Below are 27894 nucleotides of genomic sequence, written 5' to 3' on the forward strand. Positions count from 1 at the left end.
GAAAAGGGACCGGACATCATATTTTATTGATGTGGTCTTATTTTTCTTATTTCTTTCTTTTTACAAATGTACGTGTATCGCCCAGGAAACTGATCATTTTAATCCATAAATTGCTGTTGAATGATTTAGGCATGTTACTTTTTATATAATTTACCATAGCCTACATGTAACATTACTTTTATTGTATTCTGCATTAAGATAAGCGATTTAAAGTTACACTTTTGACAACTCATCAAAATAAATAATTTAGCACTGATTTAGCAAGTCAGTGAGCCATGCCATATTTAATTTGGTGTTATTGTTATTCGTCTGTCAACGGGATGTAAATAGCCAGCTAATGTGCCTCTTGGGTCCTCTTTGATAAAAAAATTGTTGTTTGTATATCTGTAGAGATGACTGTTGGTTTATGAAACAGTTTCAACCTCTCCAGAGAGTGTGTCCTTTGAGGGCGCATTAGAGCACATGTGGTGGAGTGAAGGTGCTTCAGGCCTGACAATGACTCAGACCTTCCTAATCACAAGCACGTTACGAACAGGAAAAAAAAAAGTTCAAAGTCGTCCTCCACACAACACCTGCACCTGTTAGTTTACACTGGAAACTTCAGGTCTGTTTCATCATGACCCTCTTACAATCTCTAATGTAGAATGTAAGACCTGTGTCAAAACTTTTGTTTTTTGTTTTAATGAGTTTGCGTATTAAACTCAGCAAACTTCAATAATGAATATGACAAACAAAGACATAGAATTGAGGTTTTTGTTTTCAGGTGATGAGAAGCGGAATTTATGTGATGTGCTAAATGGTTTCAGAGAATATGAGATATATATCAAATATATAAGTTGCTTCACAACGAATAGTGCATGTAAAGAGGTATTTAGAGGTATTTATTCTTGAACTACAAGATTAGGATTTGGCGAGCGCTAGAACTCCATTTAACCTTTGCTGTCCTCATATTGTTGCTTTTTTGTGTTTTTGAAAATTAAAGATGACCCATGTATCTTTTTTTTCATGACAAGAGCAAATGGGATTACTTACAATACACACTTGTGGGATTGTTCAACATATTTCTCTCAGCGATTCCCTACAAAACCATGAAGACTGTTGACATCATTTCTTAAGCTGTCTTCAGGAATTTCCAAACATTAGGCCACGACTGTATGGATTCGGGTTTGCAATGTTACGATACGTTCTGGTTGTTTTTCAGTTCAACCCAAAATTGTTTTATTGGGTTGAAGTCACTCTTCCAAACTGCCATTCGCATGACTGTGGCTTAATGCAAGGACACCGTTGTAGTGTTGAATGGGGGAATCCACAACAATGGCATGGATGGAAATTTGTAGTTTTTCAGGTTGCTAATGCCCAAAAGCCATTTTTTTCAGATTTGGAACCTCCTTCCTCCTGCAACACTCCACAGAGATGAAGATCGTGAAAGCCCTCCAAAATGTATAAATACCGGTGCGAGCTTTGAATCAACACAAGGCACACATGATGCCACTCAGCAGTTTTGCTGTCCTAGACAGTATGCCGTCCACACAGAGGTGGCCCGAGCAGGGATGGGCACTCCTACAGCTCTTGCTGGTTGCCTCGTTCTCTCAGACTGAGGAGCTGGTGTGCCGGCAGAGAGGGGATCCTGAGAGCCCCCAGCTTTATAAGGACGCGGAAATTATGTTGGGGGGAATATTCTCTTTTCACAGCAGCTGGAAAGACAGACAGGATACCTACAACCAAAAACCATTGCCACTGCAATGCACCAGGTAATTTATACCCAATAATCTTAAAATATCTAAAAAGAAGTCATATCCAGTATTTTAAATGAGAAAAATCCCTTACTGTGTGTATTGATACCATAAATACACTTTATTATTATTGTTATAATTTATTATGCTATTTTAAGGATATTTCATATTATGATTTCTAACTCTCTCCATCAAGTCTGAATTTCAGAGGGTTCCAGTTGGCCCAGGCTATGCTCTTTGCCATAGAAGAAATCAATAACAGCAAGGACTTACTGCCTGGAATCTCGCTGGGCTACAAGATTTATGACTCATGTAGTTCCATTGCGACGAGTGTGAGGGCTGCACTGGCCTTGGCTAATGATAATGAAGTAGCATGGGCTCCTTCTGAGGAACCTTGCACCAGATTTTCCCAAGTGCAGGCCATTCTAGGAGAAACCTCTTCTTCTCCCTGCATGGCTGTAGCTACTGTCATTGGACCCTTTCACATCCCAATGGTGGGTAAGATTGGTAGATTGTTAATAATTAAAAAAAACAATATTATAATACTTCAAATTGTCCAGCTGGTTATATCATTATATTTCATGCCTTTGTCTTGCCATATCAATTTGATTCTCCTTCTTCTTTTAGATCAGCCATTCTGCCACTTGCACTTGTCTCAGTGATAAAAAGAAGTACCCGTCCTTCCTCAGAACAATACCCAGTGACTACTACCAGAGCAGAGCCCTGGCCCAGTTGGTCAAGCATTTCGGTTGGACTTGGGTTGGCGCTATTAGGACAAATGATGATTATGGCAATTATGGCATGTTAACATTCACAGAAATCGCCAAGCGGCTGGGCATCTGTTTAGAGTACTCTGTCTCTTTCTTTAGAACAGATCCACCAAAGAAGTTGCAAAAGATAATTGATACTATTAAGTCTTCTACTTCCAAGGTTATTGTCGCTTTCCTCTCATACATGGATATGGAAGTGGTATTACATGAGTTGTCTCACCACAACTTGACCGGATACCAGTGGGTGGGCACCGAGGGTTGGATACTTGATTCGCAAACAGCAGTCACAGATACGGGTCACATTCTGGACGGTGCCTTAGGCCTGTCCATTCCCAAAGCACACGTCGCTGGCCTTAGAGAGTTCATGTCCAATATAAAGCCGCTAAATTCATCTAGTACTGAAATGTTTACAGAGTTCTGGGAGGCATTGTTTAGCTGTAAGTTCCGGCCATCAAAGTCATCATCAGAGTATCAGAGCGTATGCACTGGACATGAAGATCTGACAGGAGTGCAAAACAGCTTCTCTGATATGTCGCTCATGCCAATCTTTAACAATGTCTATAAAGGAGTGTATGCTGTGGCTCACACACTTCACGGTGTTCTCAACTGTAACAAAAGCTGCAGCAAGATAGTTCATCTTGAGCCATATAAGGTGAGTAAAATACCAACAACTTAAACGATTATTTTCATTTCATTTGCAAACATATTTGTCAGACAATATCAGACGATCTAAATTCATGCATATCTTCTTAGGTTTTACGGTTCTTGAAAAAGATTCAGTTCAAAACAAAAGGAGGAGATGAGGTTTACTTCAATGAGAATGGAGACCCGGCAGCAAAGTATGAAATTATAAACTGGCAGCCAACAGCAAAGGGCATTGTGGACTTTGTCACAGTTGGTCTTTATGATGCATCCTTACCTGCAGACAAACAACTGAATCTGCAAAATACATCATTGATTTGGGCTCAGAATTCACAAGAGGTACGATATGATATTTTCACTGATGCTATTGAAGGCAGCGAATTGAATCATTACAATTGCACATACATTTTTAACATTTTTCTTTTTTTCATGCAGGTGCCCTTGTCAGTTTGCAGTGAGAAGTGTCCTCCAGGAACCCGCAAGGTCCTCAAAAAAGGAAAACCAATCTGCTGCTATGACTGTTTAAGATGTGCAGAGGGAGAAATCAGCAACAGCACAGGTATGGTAATATATGTATGTAGAATATAAAAAGGCCTGCGTATTTCTCACCGCTGCCTAGTGGTACATGAAAATACAAAATGTTTTATTGTTACCTGCAACGGTTTGGACATTTGACATTCTCTCTCTAACCCTAACTGCAATAAACACATAGTGGATTAAATTGTGTTTGTGCGGGATGATTGAAAAATAACATTTGAAAAATTTGATTTTTTGTTTTTTGTTGTGTCTTATTCTATTTAAAAAAAAATATTTTTTAGTTTTTATTTGTGTGTAGAAATAGTAACATTTTCTTTTTCACTTTTATACATGTTAAAAAAAATAAAATAAAATAAAATAAAAAATATTTATATTACGTAGTGTCTGTCATGTATCAAGATGTAAGAGAAAAAGTAAATAAATAAATAAACTGAGCAAATGCTGCTTTAATATCATTTTCTTCAGATTCTATCACATGTGTGCGATGCCACCCTGAGTTCTGGTCGAATGCGGGAAGAGATGCCTGTGTGAGGAAGAAGGCAGAGTTCCTATCGTACGAAGAGATTATGGGAGCACTGCTCACTGCCGCATCCTTATCCGGCACATGCATCACTAATGTTGTTGCACTCATTTTCTTCAGATACAGACACACTCCTATCGTCAGGGCCAACAACTCTGAGCTGAGCTTCCTGCTGCTCTTCTCCTTGACTCTGTGTTTCCTGTGTTCTCTGACCTTCATAGGACGGCCCACACAGTGGTCCTGCATGCTGCGACACACAGCATTCGGCATCACTTTTGTCCTCTGTATCTCTTGTGTTCTTGGGAAAACTCTAGTGGTGCTAATGGCTTTCAGGGCCTCACTTCCAGGGAATAATGTCATGAAATGGTTTGGGCCTGCACAGCAGAGACTCAGTGTTCTGGCTTTCACTTTCATACAAGTATTGATTTGTGTCCTGTGGTTAACAATTGCTCCTCCTTTTCCGTTAAAGAATTTCAAGCAATTCAAGAACAAAATAATATTAGAGTGTGCTCTAGGTTCAGCAGTAGGCTTTTGGGCTGTACTTGGATACATTGGAGTTCTGGCCCTGTTTTGTTTTATTCTTGCTTTTCTGGCCCGTAAATTGCCTAATAATTTCAATGAAGCTAAACTCATCACCTTTAGCATGCTGATATTTTGTGCAGTTTGGATCACTTTTATCCCAGCGTACATCAGTTCTCCTGGGAAGTTTAGTGTTGCTGTGGAAATATTTGCAATTCTAGCCTCCAGTTTTGGACTGCTGTTTTGCATTTTTATTCCAAAATGTTATATTATTCTACTGAAACCTGAGAAGAATACAAAAAAGAACATCATGGGGAAGGGAACACAAAAGTAATTCTTAAAAATACATTTTACATGTTAGAGACAATAAAGAGATATCGTATTTTATTTTATTATATATATATTTTTTTAGCAATCCAACCTATTCCAACCTGCTCTGTTTTGGTTTTATTTGGTTCATTTGGACAGGACATCCATCCATTTCCTAATAGTTATTTAGGCCGGTTTGCAGTGACAGCAGATTAAGAAAGCTTATCTAACCTGTCTTCTTTCTCAGTGACCTTTTTAACTTTAACTTTTAACTTTATTTGTGGCCGCTGGTCCATAGAGGGCAATTAGGCGTGGCTCCAACATGAGCGAAGGGGAAAAAAAGTGTTGTTAAAAATAATGTTTGTTGTTTATTGTATTAAAAATACATTATACAAATAATGAATATTGTGTATTTGTGTTGTTATATACCCAGTAATATTTTGGAAAATAAGATAGCTGTGCAAAATATATGCTTTTCTTGCACCTCCTCTCCGCTGGTCTCAGCTGGGCTCGGGCCGCGTCCCAATGCGGCGGGCGGGTCTAAGAAGCCAATCACTGATAAAGTTAATGAGTGAATTATAATTTTAGCGTCCTAAAATACATTAAGATTTGGACTTCTCTCGTCAGGGCGAGTCTCACAACGAGCTGTTTAACAACATAACAAGGGCAACCACCGGCAGTTTCCTTCCAAGAAGACCCGACCCGAACTCGGTACGAGAGAAGAACTTTGATAGATAGATAGATAGATAGATAGATAGATAGATAAATAGATAGATAGATAGATAGATAGATACTTTATTGATCCCTCAAGAGGGAAAGTTTGGTATCACAGCAACATGTACAATGAAGAAAATAGAAAATAGAATAAAAAGATACACATTATATACAATATAATAAGATAAAAATATTAAATTATTAAATTAAATTAAATAATTTTTCTAGAAACTAGAAATAAAACAGCTGGACCCACATGAGCCAGACTTCACAATCAGACATCAGACGCCATCAGACGCACACATAACACTTCTGTAGAGATGGTAGACCGGGATGTTTAGCTAGCTAGTTAGCTACATGCTAACACCGTATATGTACGTGTTATATGTTAAAGTTAACATCGCTACCCAGCTGCGACGCACACAAGATTGAGGTCAGGACACACAACCAGTTTGTGGATGAAAACAGCCATATTTCATAATTCATTGTGTAAGCTTTGTGGGGCTTTTGAGTTAGTCTTTCCTCAACACACTGATAGTGTGTTTCCCCAACAAACTAGGTTTGTGCGCGCCTGTCTCAGTGCAGTCTGGTTCACCTTCATCCCACCATGTACCTGGGAAGTTTGCTTTAACTTTACAGATATTTGCTATTAAGTTATGGGCTTTGCATTTTTATTCTAAAATGTTACATTATCCTGTTCCAACCTTGGCAGAACACCAAAAAACATATAATGACATCTAGTTGAGACTGTTAATGACCAGTTATTTGGCCTGTATGCAGATAACCTTGGTTCATGCAGCTATCAAACACAATGCCTATACGAATATCGTCACAAGCAGTAAAAATAGTGAGGACTAAGTGTAAAAATGTCCTTACTTTAAATTATCTGGTAATAACCTTGTGTCTGTGTGATACAATATCTTGGGACATTTTATTACACTGATTTGTTTTACTTTAAAACCATATGTCTTCATTACTTGATGTAATGTCTTGAATCCATGATAAAGTTTTGACTGAAACATCTGCCAGCATTGCAGCATCTGACCTACAACACATGTGTGAAAGATATTTCCAAACAATTACAGTGTGTATGAAAGGCAGACGAAGAATAATTGTTCTGCATCCCACAGGGCCAAATTAAGGAAACTTTAACTTGAGAATGTTTCTCTTTAACTAAAGGTCGTTAATGATAACAGACTTTGCCTTTCCTTACGAAACCTTTGATAGATATGAAAATAGAAGATTATAATAGTACAATACACACAAAAAGAGATATTGCTAATATCGACAGGATGACAACGACAATGGATACAGAGTACAAAGGCTTTGAACACATGATAATGTCTGCAGAGGTGTTTTACATCTGTGGCTATGTGGAATTTCATTGTACATAGTAACCTTTGAAACTGTACACATGACAATAAATATCTCGAATCTTGGTTGCTGCATGCTGAACATGTAAATATGGAAAGCAAACTATAAAATAGTGAATAAAATGTGTTTAATTGGATTTGAACTTTATTTCTCTTCATGCAACTGTAAAGTTAAGATGCAATATGATGCAACACAGCAGAAATAATGGTTACAGATGTACATACACACAAAAACAAGACAGAAGAAAACAATGGAACATAAATAAGTCCCCATCTGTCGTCAGCAGGACGTCGTTACCCAGTGGCTCGACTCCAGTGGGAACGCTCCAGCAGGGCTCCAACATGCCGACACCAGAGATTAAACATTGCAGATTGCTTCATCCTTTTGCTCAACAAGACGAACAACAGGTGGCATATTGCCTCAAGCAGAAAAACATGGTAAATGTTAACAAACATCCTTGTCACGACTTGTTAGTGTCACATTTGAAATCAATTAATGGTTTGTTTTGATGTTTCTCTTTCTTTATTTTAATTAAATTTTTCCATTGAGCCCTGAGTTCAGGTCCTCTTTTTCCTGCCAGCCAAAGAGCAATGTAATAAAAAAAGTTGCACTCCAAACCGTTTGTCACTGTACAATAAATGAATAAGGTCCCCATTTATTGTGTTTCGGATTGCTTACTTTTCAGTTAGAGAGCCATGAAGTGTCCCTCAGCAATGCCAACATCGAGCTGCTAAATGCTCAGCTCAAAAATAGTTTGCAATATCATAATGAATCTTTGTGACATTTTAGGAAAGACAGGTAACAGCTCCAACTTATGCTGCGGTATATCCTGTTTATTCTAATTGTGCAGGTGAAGGCCTGCATGACACCACATAAGAAAACCTCACCACTGTGATGCTTTTTGATCATTTCAAAATCTGCATTTCTTATATCGCCAAGAATAAGGTAACTTGAATATAATATAATTACTGAAGGGGTTATTCCTTTGACATCCGTCGTACAATTGTACCATTGCGTGTTGTACTGTACTGAGTGTTGTACTGTACGCTTTTTGAAGTTGACTGATTTGTGGTAATGACCGACAAACTAAAACACCTCGGCAGTTGATTTCATATTATTTCAGTTTTCCATCCCGTAGTGGATCAACTACCTCCATCACTTCAATGGCGCATGTAGCTCTGTTTGGCTACACAGCAATGAGCATGGCGTCATATTTGTTGTGTTATTTATTTGTTGACAGTAATGATTTAATCAACCAATAAGTTTGTAGATATATTACTAAAGTTCAAAAGTTAGACAGCATTAGCACTAGTCTCTAGTGTCAACATAAATAGGACGGATACAAACTCATAATACAAGTACATACACACGTATTGTATACTGTTAAAGCATCATGATCTGGTCGAATCCCTGTATAATTATAGTTAAATGATGGGACTAAATGAGGACTAAATGATGATCATGCATTATTACTTCATAAATGCTGGTCAATTATTATTTGGAAAGATAATAGTATATAATTCTAATAATAAATTGCAATCTGATGAGTTATAATCCCTGCAATATTGCACTGGGTGTTTTAGGTAATGTGAATCATTAAAATCATTTAATCTATTTAAGATCAACACATGTAACATTGTCAATTATTTTTACGGCACTTAAAACTACTTGGAATAACTTATAACCACATCATTACGTAATCTTAATGCATTATAAAAAGATTTAAATGTTTTAAAACTATGGAGTCAAGAAAACAATAGGAATCAGTATGTGTGCATCATTTATTTTTTCAATAAAATATTCATGATTAGAAAACTTAATAAAAAAATAGTTTAATGTGTTATGTGTTAGCAATATCAAATAATGGATACTTCATAATCTTCAATACTTCTACACCTACAACAGTCCCCTGGGGGCATCTCGCTCGTTTGTCTCTGCACCCTAAAGCATGAGGTCCATGGATGTGAGTGGACACTTAATAAGGCCTACAGAGGGTATAAAGACAGACGCAAGGGCAGAGGTCGGTCTGTGCGGCGAAGGAATGTCACTACCGAGGCTGCTGCTCCTGGTTCTTCTTATCAGGAGGGGAGCCCTTGTGTGCCGCCTTCAGGGGAAGGCACAACCGCCTGAGTTCACAAAGGCTGGAGACTTTGTCACAGGTGGAATTTTTACCTTTCGCACTGGGTACCGGGACATCGTGCCCACCTTCCAAACTCTACCTGATCATCCAACGTGCCAGAAGTAAGTATGAGGATTTTGGTTTTGTTCATGTTATGTGCATTCTCGTTCAATACGTTTTTGTGCAAATGAAATCAATCTTGTTGTTTTTTCCAGCATTAATTTAAGAGAATTCCAATTTGCTCAGACCATGATCTTTGCCATCGAGGAAATAAATCAAAATCCTGCTATTCTTCCTAACCACACAATGGGCTACAAAATATACAATTCATGTGGAATGTCAAACATTATAAGGTCGGCTCTGGATTTAGTCAATGGGCAGGAGGAGATCATTGATGAGAGGAACTGTACAAACGCTGACAATGCACAGGCTGTGATTGGTCACTCTGCCTCTGCGCCCACAGTAGGATTTGCCCGCATTTTGGGCAGGTTCCAGATACCAGTGGTAACTATTGAAAGTTGAATTTCCATTATCTTATTTCACTGCTTATTTCTCATTTTGTGTTTCTCAAGTTAATGGACAAGTAAAAAAACCCTTTCTGTTCTATCTAAATCTCTCTTCTTCTTTTTGTTTTTACAGCTCAGCCACTTTGCAACCTGTGCATGTCTCAGCAACAGAGAAGTGTTTCCATCCTTCTTCCGAACCATTCCAAGCGACCTCTACCAGAGCAGAGCGCTGGCAAAGCTGGTGAAGCATTTCCGCTGGACCTGGGTGGGGGCGATTAGTAACAAAAACGAATATGGCATCAATGGGATCGCCGCATTTATGAAAGCTGCACAAGAAGAAGGGGTGTGCATTGAGTATTATCGGGCATTTGAGCAAACGGGTCCTCTTCACGAGTTGGCAAAAGTAGTTGAATCTGTGAAGTACTCCACCTCTAAGGTCATCGTGGCGTTCATGTCCCACAGAGAGGTTGATGTGCTGGTGACTGAGCTGTTCAAACAGAACATTACAGGTCTGCAGTGGGTCGGCAGTGACGCGTGGATCACAGAGGACGCTCTGACCAGCAGCGAGGGAAACAGCCTCTTGGTCGGCTCACTGGGCTTCACTGTCAGCAAAGCTCAGATCCCGGGCCTGGAGGAGCACATGAGGCGGCTGCGGCCGTCGCAGTTCCCCGACAGTCAGTTTGTCAGAGATCTCTGGGAAGACACGTTCGATTGCGTTCTGAACGACACTGCGAACACACAGAGGAAACCGTGCGACGGCTTTGGGAGCGTGCAGACAGTTGAATCATATTTTACGACTGTCTCAGAGCTGAGATTTACTAATAATGTGTACAAGTCAGTTTACGCAGTTTCCCATGCCCTCCACAATCTGGTCACATGTGAAGAGGGGAGGGGCCCCTTCTCAAACGGGAGCTGTGCCGATGCTGGACACATCCAACCGTGGCAGGTTTGGCAGAAAACATGAATGTTTTTTTGCAATAACGTCAAAAAGAAAAGGAGCTTGTTGTGGTTAATTAAGTCCCGCCTCCTCTTTCCAGGTGCTGCATTATTTACAGAATATCAACTTCACAACAAATCAGGGGGAGAGAGTGACCTTTGACCAGAATGGAGATTCACCTGCAAGATATGAACTTGTGAATATACAGCTTGTGACCTCAAGGACCCTGCATGTCGCCACAGTTGGGATCTTTGACTCCAATCTGCCCCGTGAGCGCCCATTTACACTAAATGACATGAAGATAGTTTGGGGAGGAGGAAGTCATACGGTACATACTCATTTTGCTCTGTTGTCATATCTCTGGGTGGTTAGTCACAATGTAATACTGTATAATATTTCATAAAATCAATAAAGTGCCTCAAAACTGCTTTGTAACATAATGTAATATGTTTTAATGAAAGTCAAATTGCACTTCCACACCAACCATATGAGACAGGTTAACACACTGTGGGTCCCATGCAACTCCTCAACGTTTTTATGCCCCTAGGTGCCTGTGTCCGTTTGCAGTGAGAGCTGTCCTCCGGGAAAACACAAAGCCCTTCAGAAAAGAAAACATATTTGCTGTTATGACTGTGTACCGTGTGCAGAAGGAGAAATCAGTAATATTACAGGTCGGATTTTACAGAATATTGGAATGTTATTTGGCCTTTCCGTGATGACCTTATTCATGTTTTTCTCTCTTTCAAAAAACAGACTCCATGGATTGCTTCAAATGTCCCATTGACTATTGGCCGAATGCCAGAAGAGACGTGTGCATCTTGAAGGAAATAGAATTCTTGTCTTATGCAGAGCTCATGGGGATCGTGTTAACATGTATTTGTTTGATAGGGGCGATGGTGACAACTGCGATAGCATCCGTTTTCTTTCACTTCCGAGAAACTCCTATCGTCAGAGCCAACAACTCCGAGCTGAGCTTCCTGCTGCTCTTTTCCTTGACTCTGTGTTTCCTGTGCTCTCTGACCTTCATAGGACGGCCCACACAGTGGTCCTGCATGCTGCGACACACAGCATTTGGCATCACTTTTGTCCTCTGTATCTCTTGTGTTCTGGGGAAAACTCTAGTGGTGCTAATGGCCTTCAGGGCCACACTGCCAGCTAGTAATGTGATGAAATGGTTTGGGCCTGCACAGCAGAGACTCAGTGTTCTGTGTTTAACTTTCATTCAGGTTGTAATTTGTATTCTTTGGCTGACGATCAACCCTCCTTTCCCCTACAAAAACATGAACTACTATAAAGAAAAGATTATTCTTGAGTGTGCATTGGGATCCCCGGTGGGGTTCTGGGCTGTATTAGGATACATTGGGTTTTTAGCCATGTTGTGTTTTGTTCTTGCTTTTTTGGCAAGAAAGTTACCTGATAATTTCAATGAAGCTAAATTCATCACCTTCAGCATGTTGATATTCTGGGCAGTCTGGATTGCATTCATCCCAGCGTATGTCAGCTCTCCGGGGAAGTTCACAGTGGCTGTGGAGATATTTGCCATTATTAGCTCCAGTTATGGACTACTTATATGTATTTTCATTCCCAAATGCTATGTTATTTTACTTAGACCAGAACAAAACACAAAAAGTCACATAATGGTCAGAACAAAAGATATTCAATATTAGATTTATATTGTTGGGATTTCTGACTTATTATTATTATTATCATTTCATTCCAGCAGTGATATTGATATTACATGTAACATGAAAATACACTGAAACTATAACAGTTGCCTTCCTCAAAATATAATTTCAATACCCTATTAGAACAATATGCACAATATTCAAGTAGGACAAAATATTATGAATGAAAGATGTCGCCATAACATTTATGTGATTCATCAATTTACAAATGTATTTTCTTCAAAGTTGTAAACACTTTATGATTCAAATTGTATTTCCTGTACAAATTTGAAAAGACACCACATATGACCTGATCCACACAAAGCTGCTGAGGTTGGCTTGAGGTCATTTTCATCATTTTTTAATGTGTTCAGGGATGTGAACTATTGGTGGACCAACATATTGACACGTTATTTATTAGTTATTGTGGAAATGCTAGTTATAGTTTAGTTTCAGCTTTTTGTAGAAAGTTTGTTTTGGTATTTGCATATTTAGTTGTAGTTTAGTAGTCCATTTTTTTCACGTGGTGGGACAAAATACAAAGGACATTTAGAGCATACAAACATCAATTCTATAGTATAATGGAAAGTCTTATGCCTTCTGTTTTATCATGGGCGTTATAACATTGTAGATTGAACGACATACAAATATCAATTGATGTGGTGATGTGATCTTTGGTTCCTTTCTCTGGCGGGTGAAGTTTGATAGAATGTAAAAGCCAATACTTTTCTCATCAATCACAAGCATTTCAGTAACTTAAAATGTATGAAGATGAACTGTTCTTCCTGAGTACTTTGTTCACGTCCTCCATTTCCGCTTGCAAGTGTGAAGATTATTGAAAAATTAAACTTAAACTTCGAAAGACTTCTTCTCTATTGTGAGTCTTGATTACAAAATTCCCAGTTTGTTTCGGGAACACGTGCAGCGTCACGTACTTACAGAATTCTAACTCATATGAGAAACTTTTGCTAACATTTTGTCATGTAGTAATAAATGTAACGGGATGTAACAATAAATCTATAATGTATCCATGTGTTGTTCCTAGTGTGACTTGTTACAATGTCGTCCGTGGTGGAGGGGGGTACAACAAAAGATCAACACAGTATCCAAATAGCATCAGATATTGGCACAAACAGTGTTTTAGCATTCATCAACTATAGCTTTTGCTTTTTCGTAGGTTGAAAATGACGATTTATAAGTTTGCACTGCAGCTACACTCGGAATCACGAGAAATCCAAATTTAGTTTGTAACTCAAATTACACTGTTGTTTTAACAAGACTCTGAATCCCTTCTAACCTTTACTAAATAGCTAGCCACCTTTCGGTTATGTGGTTGTGACAGACTGAAGAAAATCTACAGTTGAGTCTACTTGTTCTCCTACATTTCTCTAATATTGCCCGTTTTTTTGTTCAGGAAGTGAAGTTGCTCTGCCTCTGTGTGCCAGATTGTGCCTTATTGTGCATCTATGCCCATGTCAGCGTGACACGCGCTTCAGTCTGGAGTAAAACATTGAGAGCCATATTTAGGCCATAAATGAGCAAAAAGATTTATTTCTTCACCTTAACTTAATTGATTTAAATAAATTGACATGTGTTTATATGCCCATCAAAATGTATTATGCTTACAGAGCATACAATAAAAACCTGACGGTAATAATCAAGTTTATTTCAGCCAAGATACTTAACCTAAGACTGATTGTTAGGATACAGGACCCATGTGTATGTCTTCATTCTTCACGCCTGACATCATTAAGGTCGTACATATGCAAAAAAATAAAAAGAAATTTGCATGAACCGCTGAGAATGGACAACTAAGTTGCCTCCTACACCTAAGCAACAGACAGGAAAAAATAAAACACGTCTTTGCATAAATCCTGACTGTGCCAAAGGCGAGGCTCTGAGATGTCATCAGTTGCATTTGTCCTCTTTGCACAGTTCACTTGGACGGTGTCATCTGGCACATGGCTCAGATCGCACCAGTGTGCTGAGCTCCGTCAGTACGGATGTGATGAAGAGACAAAGAGCAGCAGCTTAAGTGCATCAGATAAAAACACTGCTATTCATGACAAAACGAAACCATCACTGCCATGTAAAAGGTGAGTAAATAGTGGGAAAATTGCATTGTTTTTTCTTATCTCTGTTTAATGTACCTGTATATTGCTTCTTAACTTGCTGTTTTTGTCGTTAAGGAACCGGATACCTCCGCGTGGTTTCCACCAGATTCATCAGCATTTAGCTTGTCATTTTATGATTTACTCCAGCCTGAATTATTAAGGCCTATACACAGTATTGACATACACCTCATAGGAAAATAAGAGAATAAGTAGTTTATGTCTTACAACAAATGTTGAGCAGACAGGTGATTCACTTAATGTATGACTGTTGGTTGTTATGGGGTTATGAATATGTGATACGTTGCTCTATTATGTTCATCGACTGATTTCACTGATCACTTTTTTCATTTTTTAATTAGACCTCCTGCAATGAGTGTTTGCTCAGAGAGGATTTCCACAGAGAACGGGATAAAAGAAGACTGTGTCCTCTTTCTTGGTGTTTACTTGAACTTTACAATCCCTCATGACTGTGTGCTGAAAAGAGTGAAGCAAATTGTGACGCAAAACACGTTCAAAAGCAGTTGTCTGCTACATAAAATAGAGGTGAGTTCCATAATTGCATGTTGGCAGTAATCATATTCATCAAATTGCATTTCAAAATGAAATCTAAGAACAGTGCACTCAGTACTCATTGCCTTTATTCAGTGTGGAGCTTGTATTTCAGTTCGCACCAATGTATTATGAAACGCATTAGCGACCTTTTAGGTTTTGTAATTTTCTTTCATCCAGACAGAAAATTGATAATCACAGCTCACATGTGAATTACAGAAGTATCTGTCTTTGATTATTTTCTCCAGAGAAATGCAGTTTACTGCTCCAACATCGTTACCATTGTTCTACTAGACCACTGGGGACCATTGGATTGTATCTGCTTCTGTGAGGTGTGCAACCTATACGGTTTAGAATCCTGCAGTCTACTTTTTTCGCAGAAGCTTTTCCGTGATTCCATATACTGTCTGAGAGTCGAGCGAGCCTGAGGGCTTCGTCATTCTGTATTGAATAAATTGAGAGCTGCGATGTGCATGTTTTTTTTGCACCGCAACAGTATTTCTGCAGACTGGCAATTAAAAACAGGATATTGATTATGTGAGAAATCTTGTTTATGATATTAAACAAATGTAAAAAAATGAGATGTACATCATTTTGCATTTTTCTGTTGTAGTTTGTACATAAGCATGACGATTCTAGAAATTCCAAAGATACATATAAGAATATAAACGCTGCGATGCAAGTACTCCAACGTCACCATGAAGTAGTTACAGTCTTAAAGTCTTACAATGAAAACATTTACACCACGCGTGTTTTCTATTGTGATACCTCTGTGTGAATGTATGTTTGTGTGCAGAGTAATAGACTTCCACCTCTTGTCATCAGATGCCATCAAAGTTCTCTGCATCACTGTGTCTTAAAGAAGCACGTCTGAAACCATCAGGTGATACTGAAAATCAACACAGCAAAGCCATTCATTGCAAGAAAAGCATACTTCCAAACTCTTTGTGAGTTGGACCATAATCCTTCTCTTTTTCTTGGTAACACAGGCGGGGTGAAGAGTGTGGGGCCTGTAGACGCCGGCAGATGCATATCTGGATATTTCCTGGGAGTTGTGTTACTACTTGGAATCTACATAACAAGAAAAAAGACACGAGCCAACCGAAACACCTCTGCTCATGGCAGTAACTCCACAATGGAGATTTTTTTCACGATGGTGTTGCGCTGTTTTTCCCGGTCACTCGCCATCCATCAGCTCACTGTGTGGGTAGCTGTAAGGATGTCCTTTGTTCTCTTCCTCTCTTGGTCTGGAGGCAGGACTGTTCGTGGGTTAATTGCCTGCAGGGCTGCTCGAACTGTAATTAAATTGTTGTGTCGCACGCAACAGCAATTTAGGGCTTTGCCCGTCACCGCGTTGCTTATCTGGTTGACTTTCAGTTATTCTTTTCCAAGTAAGAACAGAAAAGACGCGGTTGAAGACATACTCGTCGCGGGTGTGAGATCAACACTCGGACCCTGGTCAGTGTCAGGGCGGATAGAGCTACTGGCTATGTTGCTCTGTGGGTTCATCTCACTTTCCAGTTTGCTCCAATCCATTCTGAATAAACTGAATGTTTTGAGTGTCCTCCTACATGTGCAACTGGTGACCTGTCAGCAGAACTCAAGGGTACCAATAAAATACGTCCTGGTCATTAATATCAACAGGTTCATTTAAAAAAAAAAATACCATGAAACACACCCCACTGTATCAAACTTTGACCAGTGTACCAGTTCCATTGACATCCTCAGCTTACACGAGACAGCATAAACCCCTGGCAGTTGAATATAATAACTGGCTTCATTTTTATCAGCTCTACAAACATTTCACACACTTTTTAATTGGGGGAACATTTGTACACAGCTTTAATTGTTTTATTTTTTATGTAGACATTTAGTATTAGCATTAGTTGAAATCGCTTTACTGTGAACATAGTGACAGTGAATGTACTAAAAAACATGTTAAATGATAACTGTATTTAACTGTTTAAACAACACATTTTAAACATGTGTATGTGTAACCATTCTTCAATTTTTTTAATTAAATCAAAAGACAACTAATTACTTAGGTTTTGATATTTAAATATAAATTAGACCAAAATAGAGCATCTCATGGTGACTGAAAAAAACAAGAGAATCATCATTTACAAAAAAAGATATCTTTTTGTTTTATCGAGTCTATGTCAATGCAATTGGTGTTTGTTATGCCTTTAAACAATTGTTTGTGTCCGGTTGAACTTATTCATGTATTGAAGTGTGCAATTGTGTGGTTGAGTAGAGCTGTCTCTGCGTTGGCTATAGCTGAAATGTAATAAAGCAGAAAGTGAAGTCTATTTAACTAAAACTGTTATTTGAACTTAAATTAAATCTATAGTATCTTGAGTTTTGGACTTCAGTAATTTATTGTCGATTTGATTCCAGAGTGTACAAGGCAGATAAGTGTCAGAGATGGAGATCTCAGCGGGATAAAACACAGACATAGTCTCTGCATTCTGCCAATTGAGTTGATCTAATATATGATTATATGGTAAATCTCATACAATATAATGGCTATGTTAATAATAAACAAAGAATACCAATTAAAAAAGAATTGAGTTTTATCAACTTGCAATGAAAACTCGATGGGATCTGAACCATTTAAAGAAGTTTATTGATTTTCTACTTCACAGCATGTACTAACAACATATGCAATTCTTTCCTTATTTTCCTTGCTTACTTCCACCTTAGGTACATTTTAAATACAAAAGGGTAAGACCTGGTGTCTGTTACATGACAATCAGGATTCATTTCTCAAATGATTTGTAAAAAAACAAAAACGTTCTTTTGCGAATTAAGGAAGCTCACATTGGCTGCTGATGTTTCTCACATAGTGGGAAAAGCTATAAAGGTCGACTCCCAGGTCAGACCTGCTTCAGCGAAGGGGAGGGTGGCTCGCGATGGGTTGGATTACTCTTATTTCATTCACTCTGCTGGCAAGAACAATGTCAGAAAACCAAACATGCAAAATGATTGGACAGACAGGGTTTATGGAATTTTCAAAAGGAGGTGATCTTATTATAGGAGGAGTTTTCTCTATGACTAGCACACGCAAACTGAACGATTATGGTTACGGGGCATTTCCAAACACATACTGCATTAAGTAAGTGGTTAAAATATGTCTAATTTGTGTAGAATATCAATTTATTGTATGGTTTTTGTGCCGGTTTGATCTGTGACCAGATGATCATTAATATTATTAGAATTATTATTAGCTATAATTACGTATTCTAAGGTAATTTGTCAACAGTTAACGCTGTGTTTGCAGGTGGAATGACAGGGAATTCAAGTTTGCCCGTACAATGATTTTTACTGTGGAGGAGATTAACAGGAATACTGAGCTCCTTCCTGGGGTGAGTCTTGGCTATCGGGTCTTCAACGGCTGTGGCAGTGAAAACCTGGTACGAGCAGCGATAGAAGCAGTAACTGGAGAGGATTCAAAGGGCTGCAGTGATCCCATCCAGGCTCTCATAGGCCATTCATCCTCTGGAGTTACTCAAGATATAAACCTGATTCTAAGCCCGCTATCTGTTCCACATGTGAGAGGAACTGCAAACTGTCTGATTTTCATTGTATTATATGTATATTTGAAATTGCATTGTTGAAAGTACATGTATTGTTTTCAACTATGTTTTTTTTCTTTAAAGGTAAGCCATCTTTCAACCTGTTCTTGTTTGAGCAACAAAAGACTATACCCCACATTCTTTAGAACTGTGCCTAGTGATCACTTCCAAATCCTCGGCCTTGTGCAGCTTATGAAACATTTTGACTGGCTCTGGGTGGGGATTATACACTCGGAGGGATTGTACTCAAAAGAAGGCACAGCTACATTCAACATGGAAGCAAAGAAGGAGGGTATATGTGTTGAATACACATTACCTTATGCTAAGGCCAGACCATTCATGGTGAATACCATTGTGAATACTCTAAGAGAGTGCTCTTCAAAAGTAGTCCTGTTGTTTATGTCATTGTCCTTCACCAAATCGTTCCTGTCCGATATTGAAGAATATAAAATCACAGGAAAGCAGTGGATTGGCGGTGAGGCTTGGATCACACAAGAAAGCCTGGCTTCTGTTGGTACAAGGTCAATTTTACAGGGGGCAATGGGCCTTGCCCTCCCCCTGGCGAACATACCAGGTCTTGGTGAATACCTACTCAGCCTGAAACCCACGGATGAACCACAGAGTACTATAATTAAAGCTTTCTGGGAGAATTTCTTTGAGTGCAGCTTCTCTCCATCAAACACAACTGCTGTGTGCACTGGCACAGAGGATCTCAGCACAGTCTCCAGTGGATACACAGCTATTACACAATTCAGGGCTGAGAATAATGTGTACAAAGCTGTGTACTTGCTGGCATACTCCCTTCATGCACTATTGCAATGTAAAAATGGCTCAAATCCCACAACAGGAAAACCCTGTGTGAACAAGAACGAAGTTCGGCCTGAACTAGTAAGTTATGGTGTATTTATTCAGGCAGAGCTTACTTTAGTGTTTAGTGATTCTTTTATTTCTGTGATTAATGTAAGGCAATACAATCGTATGTAATCATTTAGGGTATCATTTAGATACTAATGTCTTAAATGTTTTACTTATGTGTGTGAGTTGTATATCTGCTAGATTGTGCTGAATGTCACTCTACAGGTGCTGGAACACATTAAATATGTGAACTTCACGACCCAGGATGGGGCCAAAGTTTCATTTGATGAAAATGGAGAATCAATTGCCCAGTATGACTTAGTTAACTGGCAGATGAAAGAAGATGGTTCTATTGAGATCGTCAACGTTGGTCAATACGATACTTCTTACCCAGATGGGGAAAAATTCAAAATAAAAGACAACACCAAAATAGTTTGGGGAGGAGACAGTGATAAGGTAAGGCGAACTGCAGGTTGAATGTGTAGCTTAGGATCTCGGGTGGAGACGCTATATTTCCACCCAGCGTGCCTCGTAGGTGCAGAGACTGAGTTCCACAGGGGCAGCTGGTGAGAGTACTCTATGACCACCATAGGTGATGTCTTCAAGAGCATTCCGGTCAGCTGCCCCTGTGGGCATCAGAAACCACACACATTCAACATGTAAAATGAAGTCTTGAAATCAATCCCTTTGAAACTTTATCAACATGGCCGGCATACAACCATTTGTGTCATGTGTTTTGCGTTTTTAGGTGGTAAGATCTGTCTGCACAGAACCATGCCCACCTGGGACCCGTAAAGCCATAAACAAGCTCAAGCTCGTGTGCTGCTTTGAATGCTTTCAGTGTCCTGAGGGAACAATCAGTAATCAAACAAGTGAGTAACAGATTACAAAATCAGAGCTAATCATGTATTGTTTTAAGAATACATCTTTAAAGTTCGATAATAACATAATTTTGAGATGATATTATTTTGGATGATGATCCTATTTTTGTATGACCCCGCCGAACTACATGCTGGGTAAAACTCACAGCAAGAAGTAACGTTAACTCCGTTGCTACATGAAAACAGCAAAAGAGCGATACAGGAGTGTGGTGGCGGGCAGGGTTTCCCGCTGTTGCCGGCTTTCTCCTACTTAAAGGTAGAAACAGACCGCTGCATTCTCGTCATTCCGAGACCCCCCCGTAGGACGAACCTGTCACAAGGAGAAACAAACGAGAGACCAGAGATGCACCAACACAACTTGTGTCCAAGAGAGGAGGTGTCTGTTTGGAGGGTTTTTGGTTTTGGAAAATCCCACGTAAGTTAGATCAGAAAACGATTTATTGCGAAGTCTGTCGAGTCTCTGGTGGAGACTCTCAGCCACAACAGAGCTAACACGCTAACTAGCTAACAAGCTAACTCTCTGCCAGTTGCGAGTGAGACAGAGGCGAACAGCTGTTCGGATCGCCCAGTGGCGAATAGCTGTTTGCAGCCACAACAAGCTAACACGATAACAAGCTAACTCGCCGATAACAAGCAGGTACTGATTCAGGCTCTTGTCATCTCCCGCCTTGACTTTTGTTACCCGCTACCGCCATTCGACCTCTGCAGAATGCAGCAGCCCGACTGGTCTTTAACCTCCCTTAATTTTCCCACACTACTCCACTCCTCCGCTCTCTTCACTGGCTACCAGTGGCTGCCCGCATCCAGTTCAATACATTGGTGCTCACGTACCATGTTGTGAATGGATCGGGTCCAGCTTACATCCAGGACATCCTGGTCAAACCCTACATCCCGACCCGCACTCTCCACTCTACATCTGCCAAACTGCTCGTTCCTCCCTCACTGAGAGCAAAACACTCGACTAGATCACGACTCTTTGCTGTCCTTGCTCCGAAATAGTGGAACAAGCTCTCTGAAGACACCAGGACCGCAGAGAGCCTTCACATCTTCCGCCGCAAACTAAAGATATGCCTCTTGACTTGACTCTACCTTGACTAAAAAACACTAAAATTGTAGCACTTTATTGTACTTATAATGGCTCTGATCTATAGCAAGTTGTAATCGGGTTGTTTGATGAAATTGCCTTGTTTCTTCTTTTTTTGAGTTTGTATCCCTATACACTGTAAAATGTAATAAGTTGACTTTACTTAAAAAAAGTCAGGAAACCGATTGCCTCAAAATTTCGCTCAATTGTTAAGTTGTTAATACTGAAAATAACTGAGTTTAGGCAACTCATACAACTGCAGTAAACATTAGTATAGTTAACTTAAAATGATTAATTATGTTGACAATAAATAAGTCAGTTCAGACAACTTAAAGATCTGAGTAATATTAAGTAAGCAGTACTAATAAGAAAAAGTTAACTTTACTAATCCAACTATTCCCTTTACTAAGAAATAATCAGGAAACCGATTGCCTTAAAACTTTCAAGTAAGCTGAACTAGAAACTGTAAGCTTCGGAAACAAAGACAGAGAACAGTTATAATGGAAGACAAAGTTTATTTCTACGGAAGTTCCTCACACATTTTCTTAATCTAAAACGTGATTAAAAATTAAAACAATAAAAATGACATGTTTTCAAATGTGGACATTTTGCTCAAACTTTTAAAATATCTTGACATTGCAAACACATATAAATAATAATTTTTAGTAAAGTCTACTTACAAAGCATGTCTAAAAGAAGTCTGTGTTCTCATCTCCAAGATGACAGGAAGGCCACGGAGGACTGCTGTTTGCATCCCAGTAACATCTGCACTCTGAAAAAAATTCAAACACACATAACTACTAAGATTGACAGCTATGCATGCGGTGGCATTACTTTGGTCACTCCATGATTATTATTACTTTGCTTGAGAAACTTACTGCTGTAGTGACTTGTTGCAGATATTCCTGAAGTTGCTGGCCAACACTTCCATTTACATGTGTTCTGCAAAGCTGCAAAAGAAACAACAAAAGCAATCAGTCAAACTTCAAATAACCCATGCAGATGCACGTTAACAGCTAACTAGCCATCTGTTAAATAAGTTAATACCTGTTTCGGTTAACTAACGTTAACATCGAATGTGATAGCGCTAAGTGAAACGTGACGTCGTAGAAAGTGCAGTGCAAGTTAACGTTACCAACGTTAAATTGATAAACGGGAGTATGTTTCCCGATGAGGTCGCTCCTTTGAAGTCACGTTTTGCTGCACCGTAGAAAACAGTAGGAGATAAACAATAAAAAAGCTAACAAAATACCTTCTTACCGAATTCAAAAGTGGCGCTGAAAGATTGACATAACGTAAGTTATCATTGAACCTGCTAATAAGCATTCCGAGTTTTCTGAAACGCAAGTTGTTGTCATATTTAACGTTACATTTATTCTAGAAGGTTCCACACTGACGGTCAAGCTAACATTAGCTTAAATGTTAACGGCTAACGTTAGCTTTGAAAATCGAAGAGATAAAGTTAACCCCTGTTGTATTCAAAAATGAAGAAACGCCGAACGGACAGAGGTCATCGCAGATCAAAAGGTTAAATCAAATGTATTTAATAAAAGAGATGGTGAGGAGCCGCTGGTCTCAGCAACCAACAGGCCCCAGGTCAGTTCTTTTGACCATCCCTAGTGCCCGTTTGTCGTCTCCACCAGCTTGAGAACAATGATTCCTACAGGTATTTATGCCAATGCTTAAAGGTGTGAAAGTTAGTGTCCACACCTCTGGGAGTGGTCTTCTGGCGAGTTCAATGTAACTTGGATTTCGAATGACCCTAAGTCAATATCAGTTGTTGTTCAAGTATTACATGCATGCATTCCAGCTGATTACATTACATTGAATACAATCATAACTACATTGGTATTATTCTATTACAGTTGCAGAATTACAGTGGTTTTACAATATTGTCATTACTTTATTGATTACACAGTTTCAGAATCATGGCTGTATTCTGGTTTACACTATTCTGGCATTTTTATTAATTTTATGAACCGGGTCGTATATATTTGTTTCTAATATCCTACAATCCCCGCAAAACTAACGTTGACTAACACGTGAATAATATGGAAAATGGACGAGTAACTTTGCTAGGTAGAACGGTGCCAGTAAACGGTAACATTTTATCATGTAACGTTAGCTAAAACTTACCTTCTGGACCAAGCAGCGCTTCCTTTCCGCTTCCAGCAGCCGCCTCAAAGGAAATCACGTCTTCGGTGGTCAGTGCGCATGCGTATTAGAGCCGAGTGCAAGCGAGTATTTCCGGGTTTTGGGGAAAGTTCTTCGACACTCATTTTTTTAAGTAAACGTTACTTGAAATCATCATCAAGTTTCGTAACTTTCCGGAGCAGAAAGTGTACTTTACTAAGTTTCATTCAGTATGGTAAACAAATTAAGCAGAAATTAGTTAGGATCATTCATTTTTTTAAGTAAGGTCAACAATTACATTTTACAGTGTAGTTGAAATGTACTTATTGTAAGTCGCCTTGGATAAAAGCATGAGCTAAATGACACGTAATGTAATGTAATAAAAAGTGTTCTACTGTGTATCTGTACATGTTAACGAAGTGTACTTTTTGTCCTGAACATAACAATCCCCCTTCCCTGATGTATTAATGCTACCGATCTGAGACTACTGTGGCCTGTGGGATATAAATCAACATTTTATGAAGGGAGCCTATCAACCTGCACCCAACAATGTTGAAGTAAGAGTCGTGTCCTCATTTCCATTCAAATATGCACGAGCTGCACCGAGTTATTGTCTTGTCACTCTTTGTCCTTTGACCGCACACAGTTTCTGGTTGTGAGCTGCTCAAGAAGTTTGACACGCCTAGTTTGTTCAAGCAGGGAGACGTAATGATAGGGGGAATTTTCCCGGTTTTCAACAAAGAAATAAGTGGCACTCCTACCTTCGAGAGAGAGGCGCCGAGGGTGAAGTGTGCAGGGTAAGTTTTATCATGTCTGCCTTACTCTATACGGGCTCCTCATCTTACAAGCTTGCCATTGCACGTTCATGTACTGCACATCTGAAGCTCTGTCATTTGAACCTATTTAAATCTCCAAAACCTTTTCAGATTTGACCTGCGTGCCTTTCGATGGACCCAAGTGATGATATTTGCAATTGAAGAAATCAACAACGACCCTTTATTCCTGCCAAACATTTCCCTTGGCTATAGGATCCTTAACTCTTGTGCATCACCCATAAATACTCTACGTGCTGCACTTACGCTGGTTAGTGGACCAGAGGAGAGACAATTCAATTTGCCTTGTCCTCCACCGATATCTGCCCTCGTAGCAGAATCAGGATCGTCTCAGTCTTTAGCAGCGGCTGGAACTGTTGGACCATTTCATGTGCCCATAGTAAGAAATTAAATGAGATGTTTGACTGCATTAGTGTTTACCATATTTTATTTTTATGTAGAATGTGACACTTTTTCGTGTTCTTTTCGCAGGTTAGTTACTTCTCAACGTGTGCCTGTCTGAGTAACCGAGCAAAATATCCAACATTTTTTCGGACAATCCCCAGCGATTATTTCCAGGCAAAAGCTCTGGCAGCACTTGTAGAACATTTTGGCTGGCAGTGGATTGGGGTTATACAGTCAGACAATGACTACGGGCGAGGTGGGATTCAGGCTTTTACTGAGGAGGTTAAGAAGCTTGGGGTTTGTATAGCATTTGTCGGCACAGTCCTACGGACATATACGATGGATAAAATTCTGGATGTTGTGGAAATGATCAAGCTGTCAACTGTCAAAGTCATTCTTGCTTTTGTTCCAGAGGGTGACTTTTACCCTTTGATGAAGGAGGTTGTGAAACAAAACATTACAGGAATTCAGTGGATTGCCAGCGAGGCCTGGATAACAGCAGATCGACCCTCAACACCCGATATGTATCAAGTGTTTGGGGGAGCCCTAGGATTTGTGGTGCAGAAGATGGCTATTCCAAATCTAGAACAGTTTCTAAGAGGCATTAGCCCTTATACTGATCCAAGCACAGCCTTTGTGAGGGATTTCTGGGAACTTATGGTCGGCTGTCATCCTCTCTTACCTGGGGACCAAACAGGGACTGAGGCGACCAAGGAAAAATGCACAGGCTATGAGACATTATTGAATTCCCAGGACGATTTCTTCAATGTCACACAACTCAGAGTGTCCTACAACGTGCATAAAGCCGTTTATGCGATTGCACATGCCCTACATCAGCTGTTATTCTGTCAACCAGTTGGAGAAAACACAGTGAGGTCATGTTTGAATTTATCAGAAATTCAGCCCAAAGAGGTGAGAAATAATGCTTAACTGCTTAAGAATATTTGTATAGTTATCTTGTTAACATGAAAATGGGTGATAAATAATCTTCTTTTTCTCAGGTCACTGATCACTTACAACGGGTGAATTTTAAGAATCAGTTTGGGGATAATGTGTTTTTTGATGTCAACGGTGACCCCCCTGCCTTTTATGATATTATTAACTGGCAACTTATAGATGGGCAGGTGCAACATGTCACAGTGGGTACTTTTGCCTCTGCTGCTCACAAAACATATGAGCTCAGGATACAGAAGGAAAAAATTGTGTGGAGGACAGGAAAAACGGTAAAGAAAACTTTATTCATCCAATAAGATTATCATTTTTTCTGGAATATAAAATCAGTAGATCAGGACAATATATATATATATATTTATAAACCTTTTTTTGTCAGGTCCCGACGTCGATGTGCTCTAATGTGTGTCCAGTAGGAACAAGGCGAGCTCACCAAAAGGGAAAACCCAGTTGTTGTTTTGACTGTATCCTATGTGCTGATGGAACTATAGCCAACACAACAGGTATCAAAAGCATGATTGCCAAAGTTAAAAACATACATAATCTCATAACACAGCATGTACTCTGTTTTTGCATATATTTTATACACAGAAGTCAATGTCAGTATCACTGCAGCAATCTTTTCTGTTCATGCTTAACAGGTGCAGCCGACTGCGCACGCTGTCCACAGGAATACTGGTCCAATGAGGTCAGAGATGAGTGCATTCCAAAAAGAATTGAGTTCCTGACATATCACGAGCCGATGGGAATAGCTATAACAGTTTTGTCCCTTCTAGGGGCCTCGCTGTCGCTGGCCACCATGATCATCTTTATCTATTATAGAGAGACTCCTGTGATAAAGGCCAGCAACTCTGAGCTGAGCTGTTTCTTGTTGCTTTCTCTTTTTTTGTGTTTTCTTTGTCCCCTCACTTTCATCGGCAGACCTACAGTGTGTACGTGCATGCTGCGCCACACTGCTTTTGGTGTGACATTTGCACTTTGTATTTCCTGTGTCTTGGGAAAAACTATTGTTGTCGTTACCGCTTTCAAAGCCACATATCGTGGCAACACATTTGCTGGAAAGTTTGGCCTTGCACAGCAAAGGATTATGGTTTGCTCTTGTACATTGATTCAGATAGTGATATGTGTGTTGTGGCTGAAGTTAAATCCACCTTTCCCAGATATGGTTTCCAAACAGAGCAATAAGAAGATTGTTCTAGGATGTAATACAGGCTCTGAGGCTGCTTTTTATGCAGCGCTGGGGTACATAGGGATCCTTGCATTAATATGTTTAGTCCTGGCATTCCTAGCAAGAAAGTTGCCTGATAACTTTAATGAAGCCAAATTAATCACATTCAGCATGCTGATATTCTGTGCTGTCTGGATCACCTTTATCCCAGCATATGTCAGCTCTCCTGGAAAGTTCACTGTAGCTTTGGAAATATTTGCAATTTTGTCTTCAACATTTGGCTTATTTACTTGCATCTTTGCACCAAAATGTTACATAATATTGGTCAAGCCAGAGAAAAATACCAAGAAACATATCAAGGTAAAAACTCTTTCAGAAAATAGGATTTCTTAATTTTTGAAGATGCCAATGTTACTTCCTTTAATGTGATGTTATGTGCTGATCAAAAGGTCTAATATTTCATATATGTCACATGATAATATGCAGGTGTGACAACCCCTGCAAGTGTGGAGGGGGGCGCGGCCGAGGGTCGTCAGGGCATTGGATCCACCTGAGAACATCCGTGGCGCTGGCAGCACATGGGCCCTTTGTGCCAGGGCTGTGTGTTTAAAGCCCCCTTGTGTTCGGGTGGTTCCTTCCTGAGACACTATTTTGTGTTTAGTTAATGGTTATGGTTTGTTCAACACTGCATAAATACTTTCCATTCATGCACTTTATATACATGCACTCACCTACACAACGGAAGTTACCGGCACCACTGTTAGTTTAAGTCTATATATCATTGAAGGAAGTGATTACTTGGTTTAACTGAATTACTTGATTAATAAATGCATAAGTCACTAGAAATTGAATAGTTGTATTTTTGGTTAAAAAAATGATTCAATGAGGTGAAATCATGAATTGTTTATTGTTTGATGATTTAACATTTTCACTGTGTGTATTTAAGTACTGTGACATTCCAAAGAGGGAACTGTTGATTACCGAAATAAAATATTTGTATGTGAAGAATGTAAAATACTCATA

General features: G+C 39.4%; 4 protein-coding genes, 1 long non-coding RNA gene and 1 pseudogene across 7 annotated transcripts; 5 read left to right on the forward strand and 1 right to left on the reverse strand.

The window, feature by feature from the left end:
• The first annotated feature begins 1647 nt into the window (after positions 1-1647).
• Positions 1648-5055, forward strand: LOC120828915 (extracellular calcium-sensing receptor-like). The gene is made up of 6 exons (XM_078098353.1): positions 1648-1751; positions 1930-2227; positions 2361-3155; positions 3257-3484; positions 3581-3704; positions 4148-5055. The coding sequence occupies exons 1-6, from the start codon at positions 1663-1665 to the stop codon at positions 5053-5055; spliced, it is 2442 nt and encodes an 813-aa protein (XP_077954479.1). The 5' UTR covers positions 1648-1662.
• A 4422-nt stretch (positions 5056-9477) lies between these two features.
• Positions 9478-12354, forward strand: LOC120828098 (extracellular calcium-sensing receptor-like; annotated as a pseudogene).
• On the reverse strand, positions 11109-24273 carry LOC120828120 (uncharacterized). Of its 3 annotated transcripts, XR_013464973.1 has the most exons (4): positions 22281-23530; positions 22083-22174; positions 12125-12204; positions 11109-11278 (listed from the first exon to the last, which is right to left on the reverse strand). It is a non-coding gene; the product is annotated as an uncharacterized LOC120828120 (long non-coding RNA). The 3 variants fall into 3 exon arrangements; XR_005713484.2 differs by lacking the exons at positions 11109-11278; positions 12125-12204 and adding an exon at positions 20438-20628 and having other exon boundaries at positions 22281-23515; XR_005713483.2 differs by lacking the exons at positions 11109-11278; positions 12125-12204 and adding an exon at positions 23539-24273 and having other exon boundaries at positions 21898-22174; positions 22281-22352.
• On the forward strand, positions 14824-17316 carry LOC120828091 (uncharacterized). The gene is made up of 4 exons (XM_040191436.2): positions 14824-15001; positions 15256-15339; positions 15833-15890; positions 15997-17316. The coding sequence occupies exons 1-4, from the start codon at positions 14828-14830 to the stop codon at positions 16659-16661; spliced, it is 981 nt and encodes a 326-aa protein (XP_040047370.2). The 5' UTR covers positions 14824-14827; the 3' UTR covers positions 16662-17316.
• Positions 24274-24482: 209 nt separating the features above from the next.
• On the forward strand, positions 24483-25886 carry LOC120829145 (extracellular calcium-sensing receptor-like). Its single transcript, XM_078089131.1, has 3 exons — positions 24483-24492; positions 24683-24747; positions 24840-25886. The coding sequence occupies exons 1-3, from the start codon at positions 24483-24485 to the stop codon at positions 25680-25682; spliced, it is 918 nt and encodes a 305-aa protein (XP_077945257.1). The 3' UTR covers positions 25683-25886.
• Positions 25887-26414: 528 nt separating this feature from the next.
• LOC120829173 (vomeronasal type-2 receptor 26-like) lies at positions 26415-27876 on the forward strand. Its single transcript, XM_040193080.2, has one exon. The coding sequence runs from the start codon at positions 26446-26448 to the stop codon at positions 27262-27264; it is 819 nt and encodes a 272-aa protein (XP_040049014.2). The 5' UTR covers positions 26415-26445; the 3' UTR covers positions 27265-27876.
• Positions 27877-27894: the final 18 nt, after the last annotated feature.

The sequence above is a fragment of the Gasterosteus aculeatus genome, chromosome 1 (genome assembly GCF_964276395.1).
Source record: "Gasterosteus aculeatus chromosome 1, fGasAcu3.hap1.1, whole genome shotgun sequence".
NCBI lineage: Eukaryota > Metazoa > Chordata > Actinopteri > Perciformes > Gasterosteidae > Gasterosteus > Gasterosteus aculeatus.